General features: G+C 41.8%; 1 protein-coding gene across 1 annotated transcript in view; it reads left to right on the top strand.

Moving 5' to 3' along the window:
* The window catches only part of LOC132782037 (serine/threonine-protein kinase LMTK2), a 73,490-nt gene extending 60,389 nt beyond the window's left edge, over positions 1–13,101 (top strand). The window contains exons 12-14 of the mRNA XM_067473511.1: positions 3,041–3,176; positions 4,671–4,919; positions 6,885–13,101. Of these exons, the coding sequence (XP_067329612.1) occupies positions 3,041–3,176; positions 4,671–4,919; positions 6,885–6,913 (414 nt within the window). The 3' untranslated portion in view covers positions 6,914–13,101. The remainder of the gene's footprint in view (positions 1–3,040; positions 3,177–4,670; positions 4,920–6,884) is intronic.
* Positions 13,102–15,180: the final 2,079 nt, after the last annotated feature.

Genomic DNA, 15,180 nt, shown 5'->3' with positions numbered 1-15,180 from the left:
ATTCTCTCCTGACATCTCGCCTGTGCCTATTGTAGGCATCCTCAGAGGTTGTGAGGTCTGTTGGAAACTAGGAAAAATAAGTTTATATATCCGTGGAAAGTCCAGGGTAGGAGAAAGAACTTTTGTCTGTTGGAGGTAGGTGTGAATGTTTCAATTGGCCACCTTGATTAGCATTTGATGGCCTGACAGTTTTTTTGGGTGGCTTGTTACTGCCTGGGGGAATCCTTTGTTGAAAAGTGTTTAGCTGACCCTGATTGTTTCTTTTCTGGAATTCCCCTGTTTTTGAGTGTTGTTTTTTATTTTAGTACTGGTAGCCAGATTTCGTTAATTTTCATTGTTTTTTCCTTTCTGTTGAAATTGTCCACATTCTTGTGGATTTCAGTGGCTTCTCTTTGTAGTCTGACATGGTAGTTGTTAGAGTTATCCAGCATTTCCAGCATAGTAGTTGTTAAAGTTATCCAGCATTAGAGTTATCCAGCAACTCTAACAACTGACATGGTAGTTGTTAGAGTTATCATCCAGCACTTGATGAACCAGGTTGGTTCATCAAGTGCTCTGCTATGGCTCACTTTTCTAGCTTGCAGTGCCTTTCATGTTCCTTTGATTCATGTAGATAGAATATTAAGAGTTTGTTGGGCAAAGTGGTTTACATTTTTATTTTTACTATTGTTGACCTGTTTTATGTTAATTGCTGTGCTGTAATTGTTCTTTGTCGGCATCTAATGATTGCCAATTGTAAGCCGCCCTGAATCCCCCTTCGGGGGTTGAGAAGGATGGGATATAAATGTTTTACATACATACATACATACATACATACATACATACATACATATGAGTTATGCTTTTCCCTTGTTCCATACATCACACCAAATGTTTGTACAGTGAAAGATAACAAAAATTGTATAAATAGTTCTTATTCTGAACGTTTATGTACCCAAGCAATCATGAGTTAGTCTAGAACAGAACAAACTTTTTCAGCCACGGAGTCCTTTTGAAGAAAAAGTTTCTCATGGAGCCCCAAGAAATGTTTATATGTATATTATATTATATTAAAAGTAAAGATTTCCCCTGACATTAAGTCCAGCCATGTTCGACTCTGGGGGGTTGTGCTCATCTCCATTTCTAAGCCGAAGAGCCGGCATTGTCCATAGACACCTCCAAGATCATGTTGCCAGCATGACTGCATGGAGCTCCGTTACCTTCCCGCAGAAGCAGTACCTATCGATCTACGCACATTTGCATGTTTTCAAACTGCTAGGTTGGCAGAAGCTGGGCCTTACAGCAGGAGCTCACCCCGCTTCCAGGATTTGAAATGCCAAGCCTTCAGTCAGCAAGTTCTGCAGCTCACTGGTTTAACCTGCTACGCCAACAGGGGGGTCACATATTTTATATATATATATATATATATATATATATACACATACATACATATATATATATCAGACATGGGCACATTTTTTAACTAACATAAACTTAGCAGTATTTTAATGGAAGAGCCCAGGGCTATCCAGTCCAACCCCCTCTTCAACCATGCAGGAAAAAACACAATCAAAGCATCCCCCAACAGATTGGCCATCCAGCCTTTGTAATAATAGTAGTAGTAGTAGTAGTAGTAGTAGTAGTAATACCAGCAGAAACTCAAGGGGCCATCATGGAACCCCCTCAGTATGCTCTGCAGAGCCTCAAGGGCTTCCTGGAGCACACTTTGAGAACTGCTGGTCTAGAAGCGTGGCTTTCTATGATTTGTGATGTTGTCATTTGAACCTCCCCTGAGTTTTAGCCCAAGTCCTAGAAGACGGAGTTCTTTTGCAGGGGCTCCCATAAAGATGGGAAATCTAGCAGGCCATACGCGTTTATATGCACTTTGAAGACCCTCCTTTTGGAAAGCCTTTTATAATCATTTTCATTGCTGGACTCATTTTAAACTTTTTAACTACATTGTATTGCCCTTGATTGTCACCCTGCAAATAATTTTTCTAACTCAAGGATGAAAATAGGCAGACATGCAGATATTGCTGAGGTGCATCTCCCAGATCTCCTTGCCAATAGAGTCCATGGTGAAGTCTGTTAGGAGCTGCTGTCCAACAACATCTGGGGTAGAACATAATTTCTGATTCCCATCTAAATGATGGAGTATGGATTTTTAAAGATCCAGATTTAAGAAGGTTGTGATGGTTAGCTGGTAGCTGTGTTGTGTGGCTGCAGACCACTCAACAAAATAATCATCACTTAAAACATACTACAAAAATTAGAGCATATAAAACAAAATCTGTAACAATTCACCAATCACACGCAATCTTAAAAAATAGTAAACCAGGCATAACTTATCTGTATAAAGAATAGATTTGCAAATCTTAGCAGCAGGATTAAAAAGATTATAATGCTTTGTGTTTCATAATAATTATTATCAGTTAATTTCTTTTAAAGAGATGTAATAACGTCTTATTCACGCTTCTTTGTAAATATTAACATACACACACACCATGCTACTTGGCAGATTGGATTTGGCTCAGAGGACTGTAGTTAATGTGTTTTTAATGCACTTAGTACAAATAACATGCCATTGAAGGATGTGAGAGCGCCCTAAATGGTACACAAAGTACAAACATGAACTGAACAAGATCACGATTTAGCAGAACAGCCAGCTTGAGACCCATTGTGTTCAGAGAACTGAGGAGTATGCAGTGACTACAGCTTTTCTTTCTGGGGTTTGAAGACACGATGTCTGGATTCAGCAGTGCTTTGTTACTAATTCCTCTTTTGAAGCAGGAATTACGGTGAGCTGCACAACAAGTATCAAACAGAACGGCATTGTTAGGTGCTATACAGAAAGGGCAGCAATGTGTAGGACACAGGACATACTGGTGCAATCATTGTTTTAGTGTGGAGGGACAGTCATCTATATTTCCCATTAGGAGAAACCTAGGCTGTTGCAAAGGCCTCTAATGTTAATTTGTCAGCCCATTTTAATGCTGCATAATTTGGATAACTTCACCTGGTGAAAAAACCCAGAAGCTAATCCTATTTCTTTATTTCTTAGGAAACGCCAACCAAAGAGCTTGGAAACCATACCACAGAATCAAACCACTCAGACTCTAGTAATGCTCCTGCTCCAGCTTCAGGCCTTGGCTACTTGAATAAATTTACAAATTCTGAAAGCTCTACTGATGAAGAAGGTACTTAGTCTTTGGGTCGTGTACTTTTATGAATTATGAAGCCTTGCAAACTCCAGATGCATAGTTCCAAAATATGTTTGAGTGTGTGGTGGTACTGAGGTGATGTGTTGTTTATGGTAGAATATATACACACACACACACACACACACATATATACACACACACACACACACACATACACACACACACACACTAGAACAGATTGTGGAACAGTTTCAACCCAGGGTATTATACGTCCATCTAACATGATGGCAGTATTTGATGTTACAGAGATGATAAAAGAAATGATTGTAGCTCAGTGCCTAAGCAAATACTTTACATTCAAAGAGTCAGGTTTAATCTATGATACCTCCAAGTGACCCTGGGAAAAATCTAAAACCATGGGTGGTTAGTATAGATCAGACATGGAGAAACTTTATTGCCAAGGGACTGCCTTGTGGCCCCGACTGCAAGGGCTGGGCCTGTTGAGAATGTGGGTGGGGCCAGAAGGGGCAGGGCCATGGGGCTGGAAAGGGCCGGGGCAGAAGGGTGGGGCTATGTGCTGGGGCCGGAAGAGGGAAGGGGCGAATCTGGCTCCATGGAGACAAACACGCAACTGCCTGTTGACAGTGGCATGTTTCTCTCCCTGGCTCTTCTGGGCCCCGTTTTCCTTGGGCCAAGAGGAGGGAGAGAAACACGCCGCTGTCAAGCATGCTTGGCAGTGGCATGTTTCTCTCCATGGTTCTTCTCTGGGCCCCGGGAAGGCAGTGGCCCACCTTCCTTGGGCCCAGAAAAAGAGAGAGAAACACGTCGCTGTCAAGCATGCTTGGGAATGGCGTGTTTCTCTCCTCGGGTCTTCTCTGGGCCCTGGGAAAGCAGCAGCCCATCTTCTTTGGACCCAGAGAAGGGAAAGAAACACGCCACTGTCAAGCACACTTGGTAACAGCATATTTCTCTCCCTGGCTCTTCTCTGGGCCCCAGGAAGGCAATGGCCCACCTTCCTTGGGCCCAGAGAAGAGAGAGAAACACACTGCTGTCAAGCATTCTTGGGAATGGCGTGTTTCTTTCCCTGGCTCTTACCTAGGCCCCGGGAAGGCAGTGGCCCACCTCCCTTGGGCCCAGAGAAGGGAGAGAAGCATGCTTGTCAAGCAGGCTTGGCAACAGCATGTTTCTCTCCCTGGTTCTTGTCTGGGCACAGAGGAGGGAGACAAGCACGCTGCTGCTGAGTTCTCTCCAGAGAGCGCTTGATAGGGCATGTCTCCATCTTGGCCCTACTCTCAGCCTGGGGCTGCGGCAGACCACTTTGTCTGCATACTGAAAGGAAGGCCAAAGAAGACGGGCGTCGGGGCGAAGAGCCCAACGAGCTGCATCTGGTCCACAGGCCTGGGTTTGCCCTTGCCTGGTATAGATTGAATCCACCAACCATCCTCCTAGAGTGTACATGCCATTCCTACTTTGGGCAGAGATCTTTTCCTCTTCATTCTGCTCACCCAATCTGTGTGTGCTCTATTGCAGGAGGGGGTTTTGAATGGGACGACGACTTCTCTTCTGCAGAGCCCTCTTTTATATCGAAAGCTGCAAACAGCCTCATTAGCTCCAAATCATCTCTTCAGACCTCAAAGTACTTCTCTCCTCCGCCACCGCCTCGAAGCTCCGAACAAAACTGGTCGCACCCCTTACCTTACTCCAGGTTCTCTATCTCACCAGCAAACATTGCAAGCTTTTCGCTCACTCACCTGACGGATTCTGATATCGAACAGGGAGGCAAGTATTTTCCTTTGAGCAGCAGTCCAAAGCAAAGCTTTCAGGCGTTGCTTTGTTAAAGGGCTTACTGAAAGATGTTTAAAAAGTTTTGCCCAAGGAAATAAAATGAATTTAGTGTAACCCATAATGTAAAAACTGTATTAATGAGGGAGCTGATTTTGGAAAGCTAAATCTTATATCCCAGCCAGGCATGGGTAAACTTGTGCCCTCTGGGTGTTTTGGACTCCAGCTCCCACAATTCCTCACAGCCTCAGGCCCCTTCCTTTTCCCCCTCAGCCGCTTAAGCGGCTGAGGGGGAAAAGGAAGGGGCCTGAGGCTGTGAGGAATTGTGGGAGTTGGAGTCCAAAACACCCAGAGAGAGGACCCTAGTTGGCACATGCCTGGGATATTCTCATTGTAATTCAGCAGCACCTGGAAGGCTCACATTGCCTGCTTGAATTTACTGCTTGCCAAAATAGCAAATTCATCCTTGACTCTTTTCATATTGTTAGTATATTTTTTACTCTATTCCCTGGTACGTACGAGCCCTTGCTGTTTGGCATACTTGCTCACATTGGGTTCTGTAGAAACACGCTGTTTGTGTGAAAAGTGCTGATTAGATAAGATTCTTGGCCTCTTTAATCAACAGGGCCAGCGTTTAAGATACTGTACCTTTCTTTTATGTCGTTACCAGTGACATTGAAGGGAGCGATTTAGATCATTGTGCCTGAGAGCCTTCCAGGTGTGCCTAAAGGATGGGTTTCATAATAGAACATTGATAGCAATGGGTTTAAATTTCAAGATCTCATTTTTGAGAGACTGGGTCAAAATGTTATGTCCATGATGTGGCATTGAATTTTTGCCGGAGTTTGTTAGCCGCCTTGAGCCCCCTGTGGAGTGAGAAAGGGGGTATAAATGAAGTAAGTTAGTAAATAAATAAATGGCACAACCTGCACTAAAATAATATTTTCCAAAGGAGCTCCTGGTGGCACTGTGGGTTAAACTGCTGAGCTGCTGAACTTGCTGACTGAAAGGTCAGCAGTTCGAATCTGGAGAATGGGGTGAGCTCCTGCCATTAGGCCCAGCTTCTGCCAACATGCAAATATGAGTAGATCCATGTAATCATGCTGGCCACATTACCTTGGAGGTGTCTACGGACAACGCCGGTTCTTCTGTTTAGATATGGAGATGAGCACCACCCTTAGAGTCGGACTCGACTGGACTTAATGTCAAGGAGAAGTCTTTACGTTTTTATTATTCCAAAATCTTCGTCTCCCTGTCATTCCACCTCTTTCATATCAACATACCATATATACTAGAGTATAAGCCAACCTTAACACAAGCCGAGGCATCTAATTTTACCACAAAAAAACAAATTGAAAAACATATTGATTTGAATATAAACCGAGGGTGGGAAATGCAGCTAATACTGGTAAACTTCTAAATAAAAATAGATACCAAAAATTTACATTAATTGAGACATCCATAAGTTAAATGTTTTTGAATATTTACATAAAACTGTAATTTAAGATAAGGCTGTCCAACTCTGATTAAATGACTCAAACCTTCTTCAGTGTAAATGTGCTTACGTATCCTTTCAGTCACTACAGTTTATTTTAACTATACATTTTGGGGGAAATGCTGTGTATATATGAATAAGGAAAATTGAGAAAGACTGGCACCAAGAGAGGAGGAGAGGAATGAGAGCTGGGTTACTGTGTGGCGAGGCGTGGGGCTGAAAGAAGCCCTTCTTTCAGCCTCACGCCTTCCTGCCAGGACCCTCACCCAAGTATAAGCTGAGGAGGGCTTTTTCAGCCCCCAAAAGGGCAGAAAACAAGGCTTATACTCAAGTATATACAGTAGTTTGTATGGAACCCTTCCCTGGGAAGTAAACTTGATGGAAAATAGTTTCAGTGGAATGCATCTGAAGGTCAAATATCCCAAGTCCTTTTCTCTCCTAACTCACAAATCTATACTTCTCAACAGGAAGCAGCGAAGACGGAGAAAAGGATTAAATGGCTGAAACTTCCTTCAGTGTATAGCCATCCTTTTGGAGGACACTTCTGTTTTCTGCCTAAGAGCCAATGCTTTTTAAAAACGTTTTCCTTTGAAAAGAAAGCAGATCTGCTGATACCCAGGAATGGCACAGTTGACAGCTCCGAAGGCAGGGTTCAATCAGGACCTGAACTTGAAGGTGGATGTTGCTACTTTGAGATGTAAATGTTTTGTTTTCCTTTCCTTTTTTGGGGAAACGTGCATTTTCCAATTCCTTTTAAACACCTATTTCTGTGCTTGCTCCCCCCGCCCCATCTGCCCCTAAGTACTTGAAGCATCCTCCAGACAATTTGTAACTATGTAAAATGACTATGTTCTGGTTTCTATATAGGATTGTATCATACTGTACCCTTTTATATTTTGTGTATTACCTGTATGAACGTGTACAATTGTATATACCTAAGCAGCAGGTGGCTGTGTTCCTTGAAGTGGTCTGCTGAGGGCTGTGGTGTTGCAAGCCATATTTCAAAGACTTCACATGTTGCTTAGCTGCTGATGCACTATTGGCTATTTCCCCCAGGTCCCTCTTGTTGTATAAAGTCATTCTTTTCTTTTTGATCGATGGACATTGTTGTTTTGGACCCATTTAACCATTTTGTTTCGTTACTCCAGTTTCCCATTTCTGTGCGGTGCACTTGTCGGAATGTACAGAACCTGAGTCTTCCTTTTAAAAATATACTTGTGAGATGTTAATGTGCTAATCTTGTTTCTAAAGGGGGCAGTTCACTTGGAGATTCCCATTTTTCAGTGAAATGGTCGGGGAGTTAGAGTTGACTTATCAAATGGTGGTAGTCTGTAGGTGTTGTAGGACTCGCTTTCAGGAGAAGTCTTGAAAGACACTGGAATTCTATATGTTTCTGTATGTATGTGTGTTCAAAAAATGATCTTCGACCCCTTCCACATAGCTGAATAAAATCCCACATCTGCTTTGAACGGGGATATATGGCAGTGTGGACTCAAATAACCCTGTTCAAAGCAGATATTCAGGGTTATTCTGCCTTGATATTCTGGGTTATATGGCTGTGTGGAAGGACCCTTAGTTACTAAGTAACTTCTGATCTCACTCGTCTCATCTTTAGGGATTTGCCACCCTTTTTCATGAGGGTTTGACCCATGCAGTCACTCTGAATCTTCTTTTGTGTGTCTGAAAAGAAGCACCTTGATGAAGCAGGCCATGGGTCTAGCTGGGTTTGTGGTTCTCAGAAATCCACATACAACAAAACGCTCTTCAAAATAGATTTGGATCTTTAGTATTTCTTTTAATTGCAGATTATCCCATTTAAGGCTGTGTCAAAGCAACTAGTTCAGTTAGTTAAAGATTGCTGCCAGAAGCTTAAGGGCCGGTGAACAATGCTTTAGAAAAAAGTTTCAATTTAATTCTTTTTTCAGAACTCACAAAGTTACACCATGGACAACACATGGCCATGCCTTCAAACAATACTGTCTCCCCATAGGCAGTAGCTTTCTGAAAGCTAGAGCTTCCATGGTGTTTACAAGGCCTAGCCAAAGCCCCACTCTTCTGATGAAGAGGATCCCTGACTGACTTAGAAATGGGAAGGGATTGCCATGGCAGAGCTGGCTTTGATTCCCATGTTTCATCTCAGTGAAACGCATGTTTGTGTCTGTTTATATAGTTTACCTGATTTTAAAAATGGGAATTTCATCTCTAATCATTGATTTTGCAGCTAAGCTTGGTTAGAGGGAGAGGTGTTCAATAACAACAACAATAACAACAAAAACTTTATTTGTATCCTCCCCCATTTCTCCGAGGAGACTCAAAGCGGTTTACAGCAAAATAACAGTGCAAACCATAAACAATAATTAGATATACAATGAAATTAACTTAAATCAACAAAAATAGTGACACAAAATAATTTAAAAATAAAACAACTTGTTAAATTGACACAGACAACCATCAATCATAAGTAAAAATAAACAGAGTTTATATTATATAAACCAATTAAAACATCCCAGTCACTGCTCTGGTCAAAAAAGTGAAAATCCAATTAAACTTTGTCGCATTTAACTTAGTCCCATTTAAATCCTCCAACCGTTAGATATTTCAATTGCTTCTGAAAAGTCAAAAGCATGGAAAATTGCCTAATCTTCCTGGGGAGGGCATTCCAGAGCCTGGGGGCCACAACTGAGAAGGCCCCCTCCCTCGTCCCTACCAATCGTGCTTGTGACGGAGGTGAGACCGCGAGGAGGGCCTCCCCGGTGGATCTTAATGCTCAAAAAGGTACATAGGGAGAGATGCATTTGCGTAAATAGGCTGGACCCAAACCATAAAGAGCTTTGTAGGTAATATTGGGCCTGGAAACATATAGGCAGCCAGTGGAGCTGTTTTAGTAGGGGAGTGGTACGATCCCTATAATTAGCTCCAGTCAACAAAATGGCTGCAGGTCTTTGTACTAGTTGCACTACATCAAAATAAGCCCCCCCTCCCCTTTTTGGATCTGATAAAGAACATTTATGAACACTGTGAATATGAGTAGTTTTAAAATCTCAAATGGAGATATTGGGGTAGTTTTCTTTGCCCTTATTCTCTTATCCTTCAACTTCCCTTAGGTTTGCATGGAGATCTGAATTGAACAAGTGTGAGCATTGCCAGAAATAGGATTGATAGGATCACCACTTCAGTGATAGGATCTCCACTTCAGAAGGCGCTCAAGTGGTAATAATAATAATAGAACATCTCAGAAGGCATGTTGCCTGATCTTCTCAGCTGCAACATGTCTCTTTACACCAATTTGTTTTGGAAAACTGGAATCTTTGTAAGCCTTTGTGAATCATGTAAATCAGAGTTCGTAACAGAGCAATTTAAGGTTATTTTGAAACGGCAGTACTGGGTCTGTTTCAAATTCCCAATAGATTCTTGACAGTTGTGTATCTAAAGTGCTGGTTTTTCCCATTCAAAATATTTTTTCTACTGTTCTCATCTCTATCATAACATCGCAAATCTAAAATGCAAGGAGAGCTGCAAAAGTAAAGTGAGACCTCAGTATACAGGGGTTGCAATAACAGGTGAAACTGCATGGCTGCTAACTTGATAGTTTGTGGTTTTGGATATCACTTATGGCAGCCTCTCCCAGCCTGGTGTTTTCCAAGAGCTTTGGAGTACAAATACTAATGGGGGTGTTGACCTTCCTGTCTGGAGGTGATGGATATTGCTGTCCAGCACATCTGGAGTACACCAGGCTGGGGAAGGATGGCTGGTGAACGTGTGCCGATACTCCAACTTTGCTTCGATTCATCCTTAGAAAACATTTGTATCACTTTGGGCCCTTCCACACAGCCCTATATCCCAGAATATCAAGGCAGAAAATCCCACAATATCTGTTTGAACTGGTTTATCAGAGTCCATACTCAGATAATGTAGGATTTTCTGCCTTGATATTCAGGGATATAGGGCTGTATGGAAGGGTCCAGAATCTCAATAATTCCACATACTGAGCCATAATGAGCCAAAGTTCTGTTCTCCAGGCCTTCCTTTGGAAAGTACAGCACTTGGAGAAGTTAGTTTTTTTGGACTTGAGTGGCTAGAATTTTCTAGTTAGTCTGAAAATGGCATTTGGGTTGTTTAAATTACAAAAAAAAAAAACTCATGGTTTTCATATCTGTGGAATTTCTGGACCCTTTGAAAACACTCCTTTGCAGTGGGCTCCTGCCAGCTGTGCCATGGCTTTTGTAGTTTTCTGAAATAATGTTAGAAATCAAAGATATATGAGACTATCATTTGAAACACAAATCTGTCCCTGCTCTATTGATAGGAAGGAATGCCAGAATCTATTTTTCTACCAGTATAAACCAGAGATGCTCTTCTAGTGGACGAAATGGTTGTGTCGTTCACATACAACTGCTGGAGCTTTTGAAAATACAAGCACTTTAACTCTAAAGTTAAGCTTGCTCTCTCTGAGGAAGATATCTTTCCATATTCACAAATGCAGGCCAATAGCCGACTTCTCTTACTTAGATTTTTTTCCTTTTTGCACTATACTTGGCTGTGTTGTGAGGAGCTGTTCTGTGTTTTTCCAAGACTGGGAAGCTGTGTTTTCAACGAAGGGCAGCGTTTCCTTTGGCCCAATGTACAGGAGGGAGTTTTCCCTAGCCATTGCTTCTGCCTCATCAGTGCTCCGGCCCACATGTATATATTTGCTAAGTAGGCATTTGGCAGGTAGTTTTTCTCCCCTGAAAAGGGATGAATTATTAGGGAAAGCTTGCATTGGAAGCCTCTGGTTCATTGTGAGGCTCATCCACCTGTCTGTGTTCGTTGTCTTGACTGCAGAGGATAAAGGGTTGCTTGGGAAAGGGAGATGGATCTTAACAGTGGCCACTCAACATTAAGTCCTTCTGGTCCATTTCTGAGTCCTGGAACCAGGAATCACACAGTCAGTGATCGCTGCTGCTACTCACATACAGATGCTGCTTAAACCGTCCTATTGCAGTAAAGCAACTGAAAGAGATCCATGAGGTCTGGCTTAAATATACAACCACTAGAGGGGAAAGAATCCAAGTGTCTGGCAATGCAATGCAATTCAACTGCAGTTAATTTGGCCCTCTCTAGGTCCATTTAGACTGCGCCCTCCATTATCTCATGGCCAGTGATGGGTGTTATAGTCCTGCACGTATGTAGGGCTTGATGTTGGGAAAGGTGGTACCATCTTTCTAGTGGGAAACCAAACAGAACAAGGAGGATTTTTAATTGCTCAATTATTTCCCAAGTAAGTTTCATATGTAAATGAGGGGGTAGGAATGTCCTATTCCTTGGAAATAGGTTGAATGTTTTTTTTAAAAAATCATTGGTGAAGCATTAATGAAAACCATTCAAGGCTGCTTTTAAATCAGTGTTTTAGATTGGTTAGTGTGCAATTGTGTGCGTGAAAGAGATAAAGAGAGGGAATGAATTCAGAAAATGATAGAAGACAGATAGGTACTCTGTTTAAATTTAATGGGTGGCAAAAATGGCTGTTTGGATTGGAAAGTAAAATTGGAAACAGCCTTATATGAAATAGCCTTAAAAGAGGGTGTTAAAATTAACGTTAGCTTTAAGTTGCATTAAAAATTCCTTAAAATAGTCAAATCTTTCTGGAAAAGTTGTAGAGGACACGGATACAAGAGAGAAAGGAGATATGATGAGAGTGCTGGGTTGCTGTGAGTTTTCCGGGCTTTCTGGCCATGTTCCAGAAGCATTCTCTTCTGATGTTTTTCCCACATCTATGGCAGGCGTCCCCAGAGGTTGCGAGGTCTGTTGGAATCTAGGCAAGTGGGGTTTATATACGTATCTGTGGAATGTCCAGGGTGGAAGAAAGAACTCTTGTCTGTTTCAGGCAAGTGTGAATGTTGAAATTTGCCACCTTGGTTAACATTTAATGGCCTTGCAGCTTCAAAGCCTGGCTGGTTGCTGCCTGGGGAAATCCTTGGTTGGGAGGTATCAGCTGGCCCTGATTGATTGTTGTCTGGAATGCTAATCAAGGTGGCCAGTTGCAACATTCACATTTGCCTCAAGCAGACAAGAGTCGTTTCTCCCATCCTGGACATTATTCCACAGTTATATAAACCTCACTTGCCTAGTTTCCAACAGATCTCACAACCTCTGAGGATGCCTGCCATAGATGTGGGCAAAGTGTCAGGAGAGAATGCTTCTGGAACATGGCTAGACAGTCCGGAAAACGCACAGCAACCCAATGATTCTGGCCATGAAAGCCTTCAACAACACAGTCAGAGTGTTCTTTGCCACAGGCCTGGTTTTTGTTTTTAATGTATTTTATTTTTAAATGAAACTTGAATGAATTTGAAATGTTTGGTTCTGTTTAATGAATTGTCTGATCTTGCACAGCGGTAGGCATAACCTAATGGTAAGTGGTACTGATTTATGTGTATATAAAAGGTTTGCTCTATTTGTAAATGAGGAAATGTATGTGACAGAATCATAGGGGAGCGGTTTTCCTATTGGAATTTAATGCAGGTATGAAGTTTATGGCAATATGTTAGTTCATGAAATTTCAGGTTGAATTTGTCTTTAAATGATGTACATTTAAAAACTGTAAAATTTCTACTGTAAAATTTCACCTAGTGTGATTCAAGACTGCTTGTAATTTAAAGAACCTTATTTAATACTCGAAATAAAATAAAGGTATATATTTATAAACCTGGTCTCGGATGATAATTCTGCCATTTAATCTACGCAATTGATATGGCTCTCACAGTACTCTCTCTTTTAGAATAGGTTTAATTCCAGGTCTTTCATATATGTGTATGTGTGTGTGTGTATGCAAATTTAAGAAAATATCCTAGTTGTACAAAATTATCCTTAACCCTTAATTCTGAACGAGGTTATACCCTGCAACGCACTCCACAAATGTCATACAATGGTTAAACTCACCACATTAGAAGGAGTAGCATATCTATATTTTCTAATGCCTGTCCTCAAAAGGTTTTATGTTGACATATTTAACTAATCTTGCTCCAAAGCTGGTCTTACTACTTCAATCAGCCTGAAATATTTCTTCAGAGGTCTTTATTACAACACTTGCTTAGGTACCCAGCAAAGAGGATTCTGTAATGGTAAATATTTAAAATATTCTTTGTTTGGTTTTGGATTTTATAAACGGTCCTATTATATAATGCATGGGGATGTGGGCAAACTAAAATTCCTATCATCCTCCATTTTTGACCCCAAACCCCGTAAGTATTTTAAGTTAGTCACGATAGGTATATGTACTAAGTTTGGTACAGATCCATTATTGGTGTGGTTTATATTGCTCTTTAATTAGGGGTTAACTATATACCCCCATCATCCTGCAATGACACAGTGGGTTTAACCCTTGTGCCAGTAGGACAGAGGTTTGAATCCGGGGAGAGTGCGGATGAGCTCCCTCTGTCAGCTCCAGCAACCCGTGCGGGGACATGGGAGAAGCCTCCCACAAGGATGGTAAAATATCAAAACATCCAGACGTCCCCTGGGCAACATCCTTGCAGACAGCCAATTCTCTAACACCAAAAGTGACTTGCAGCTTCCCAAGTTGCTTCTGACATTTAAAAAATTCCTGTCATTGCCCCCCAAACAGAAACAGTTTGTTAAAGTTGGTCATGATAGGCATGTGTGCCAGTTTTGATCTGGATGTATTGCCAATAAGGTTCACAGTGCTCTCTGTAGTTGGTGGACTTTAACGCCCATCATCTTCTGTCATTGCTCCCCAGACCCTGCCAGTATTTAAAGTTGGTTGTGATGGGTCTGTGTAGCAAGTTCAGTTCAGATCCGCAGTCGGTGGGATTCACAGTGCTCTCTGGAAATGAAAGCTGTCTTGTAAATCACCCATATACATATACACAAACACATTTTCACTTTTATTATATACTGGCTTAGGTAACCTGCAAGGCCTGGGTTAGATATTTGGTGATTTATAACACTATTTATTTGAAAAAGTTGTTCTTTTGGGCTTTATGAATGGTTCCATTAAGAAAATGCATAAGGATGTGGACTACAACTCACATGCCAGGTTATTCCGTTTCAAACCCCACCAGTACTTAAAAATTGGTCATGTTGGGTATGTGTGTCAAGTTTGGTCAAGATCCGTCAATGGTGGGGGACACAGAACTGTCTGGATGCAGGGTGAACTGCAACTCCCATCATATTGGGTCAGATATCCCAAAACCCCTCCAGTATATTCTATTGGTCATGAGTCTTTGCCGAGTTTGGTCCAGATCTGTCATCAGTGGGGGTCTCGGCTCTTTGGAAGTGGGAGCCAATAGGAAATTGCCCACAAACATGCACCGCCAGAGACGCAGAGACATTCACTATTATTAGAAATATTATTATTATTATTATTATTATTAGATATACTATTATTAGATACATTCACTATTATTAGATATAGATAAGCCTTTGTTGCAAAAAAGCTAAGAATAAGATATGGAATCCGCATCCCCTACATTCTTATAATTTGCAGGAAATGTCTGGAAATTGGCACCGGCTGAACTCAGGAGGAGAGCTTTGCTGGGATGAACAAGATCCCTGTGGAACTTAATCACGGAGAAGGCAGCGCAGCTGGTCAGAAGCAACCGGACTGGTTTTGAGGTTTGGCTCACATTCAGCCAAAATGCCACAAATCCTTGCCCATTTCTCCTTCCTCCCTTCGCTCTCTCTGGGATTTAGCTGTTCTTAGTCCAGCCGGAGGTCACCAAACATTGAAACGCTCTTTAACGCTAACCTCGCTTCCAAGTTACT

The sequence above is a fragment of the Anolis sagrei genome, chromosome X (assembly GCF_037176765.1).
Source record: "Anolis sagrei isolate rAnoSag1 chromosome X, rAnoSag1.mat, whole genome shotgun sequence".
NCBI classification, from domain to species: Eukaryota; Metazoa; Chordata; class Lepidosauria; order Squamata; family Dactyloidae; genus Anolis; species Anolis sagrei.
The sequence above is the reverse complement of the archived record's forward strand: the minus strand, read 5'-3'. Positions and strand labels throughout refer to the sequence as shown.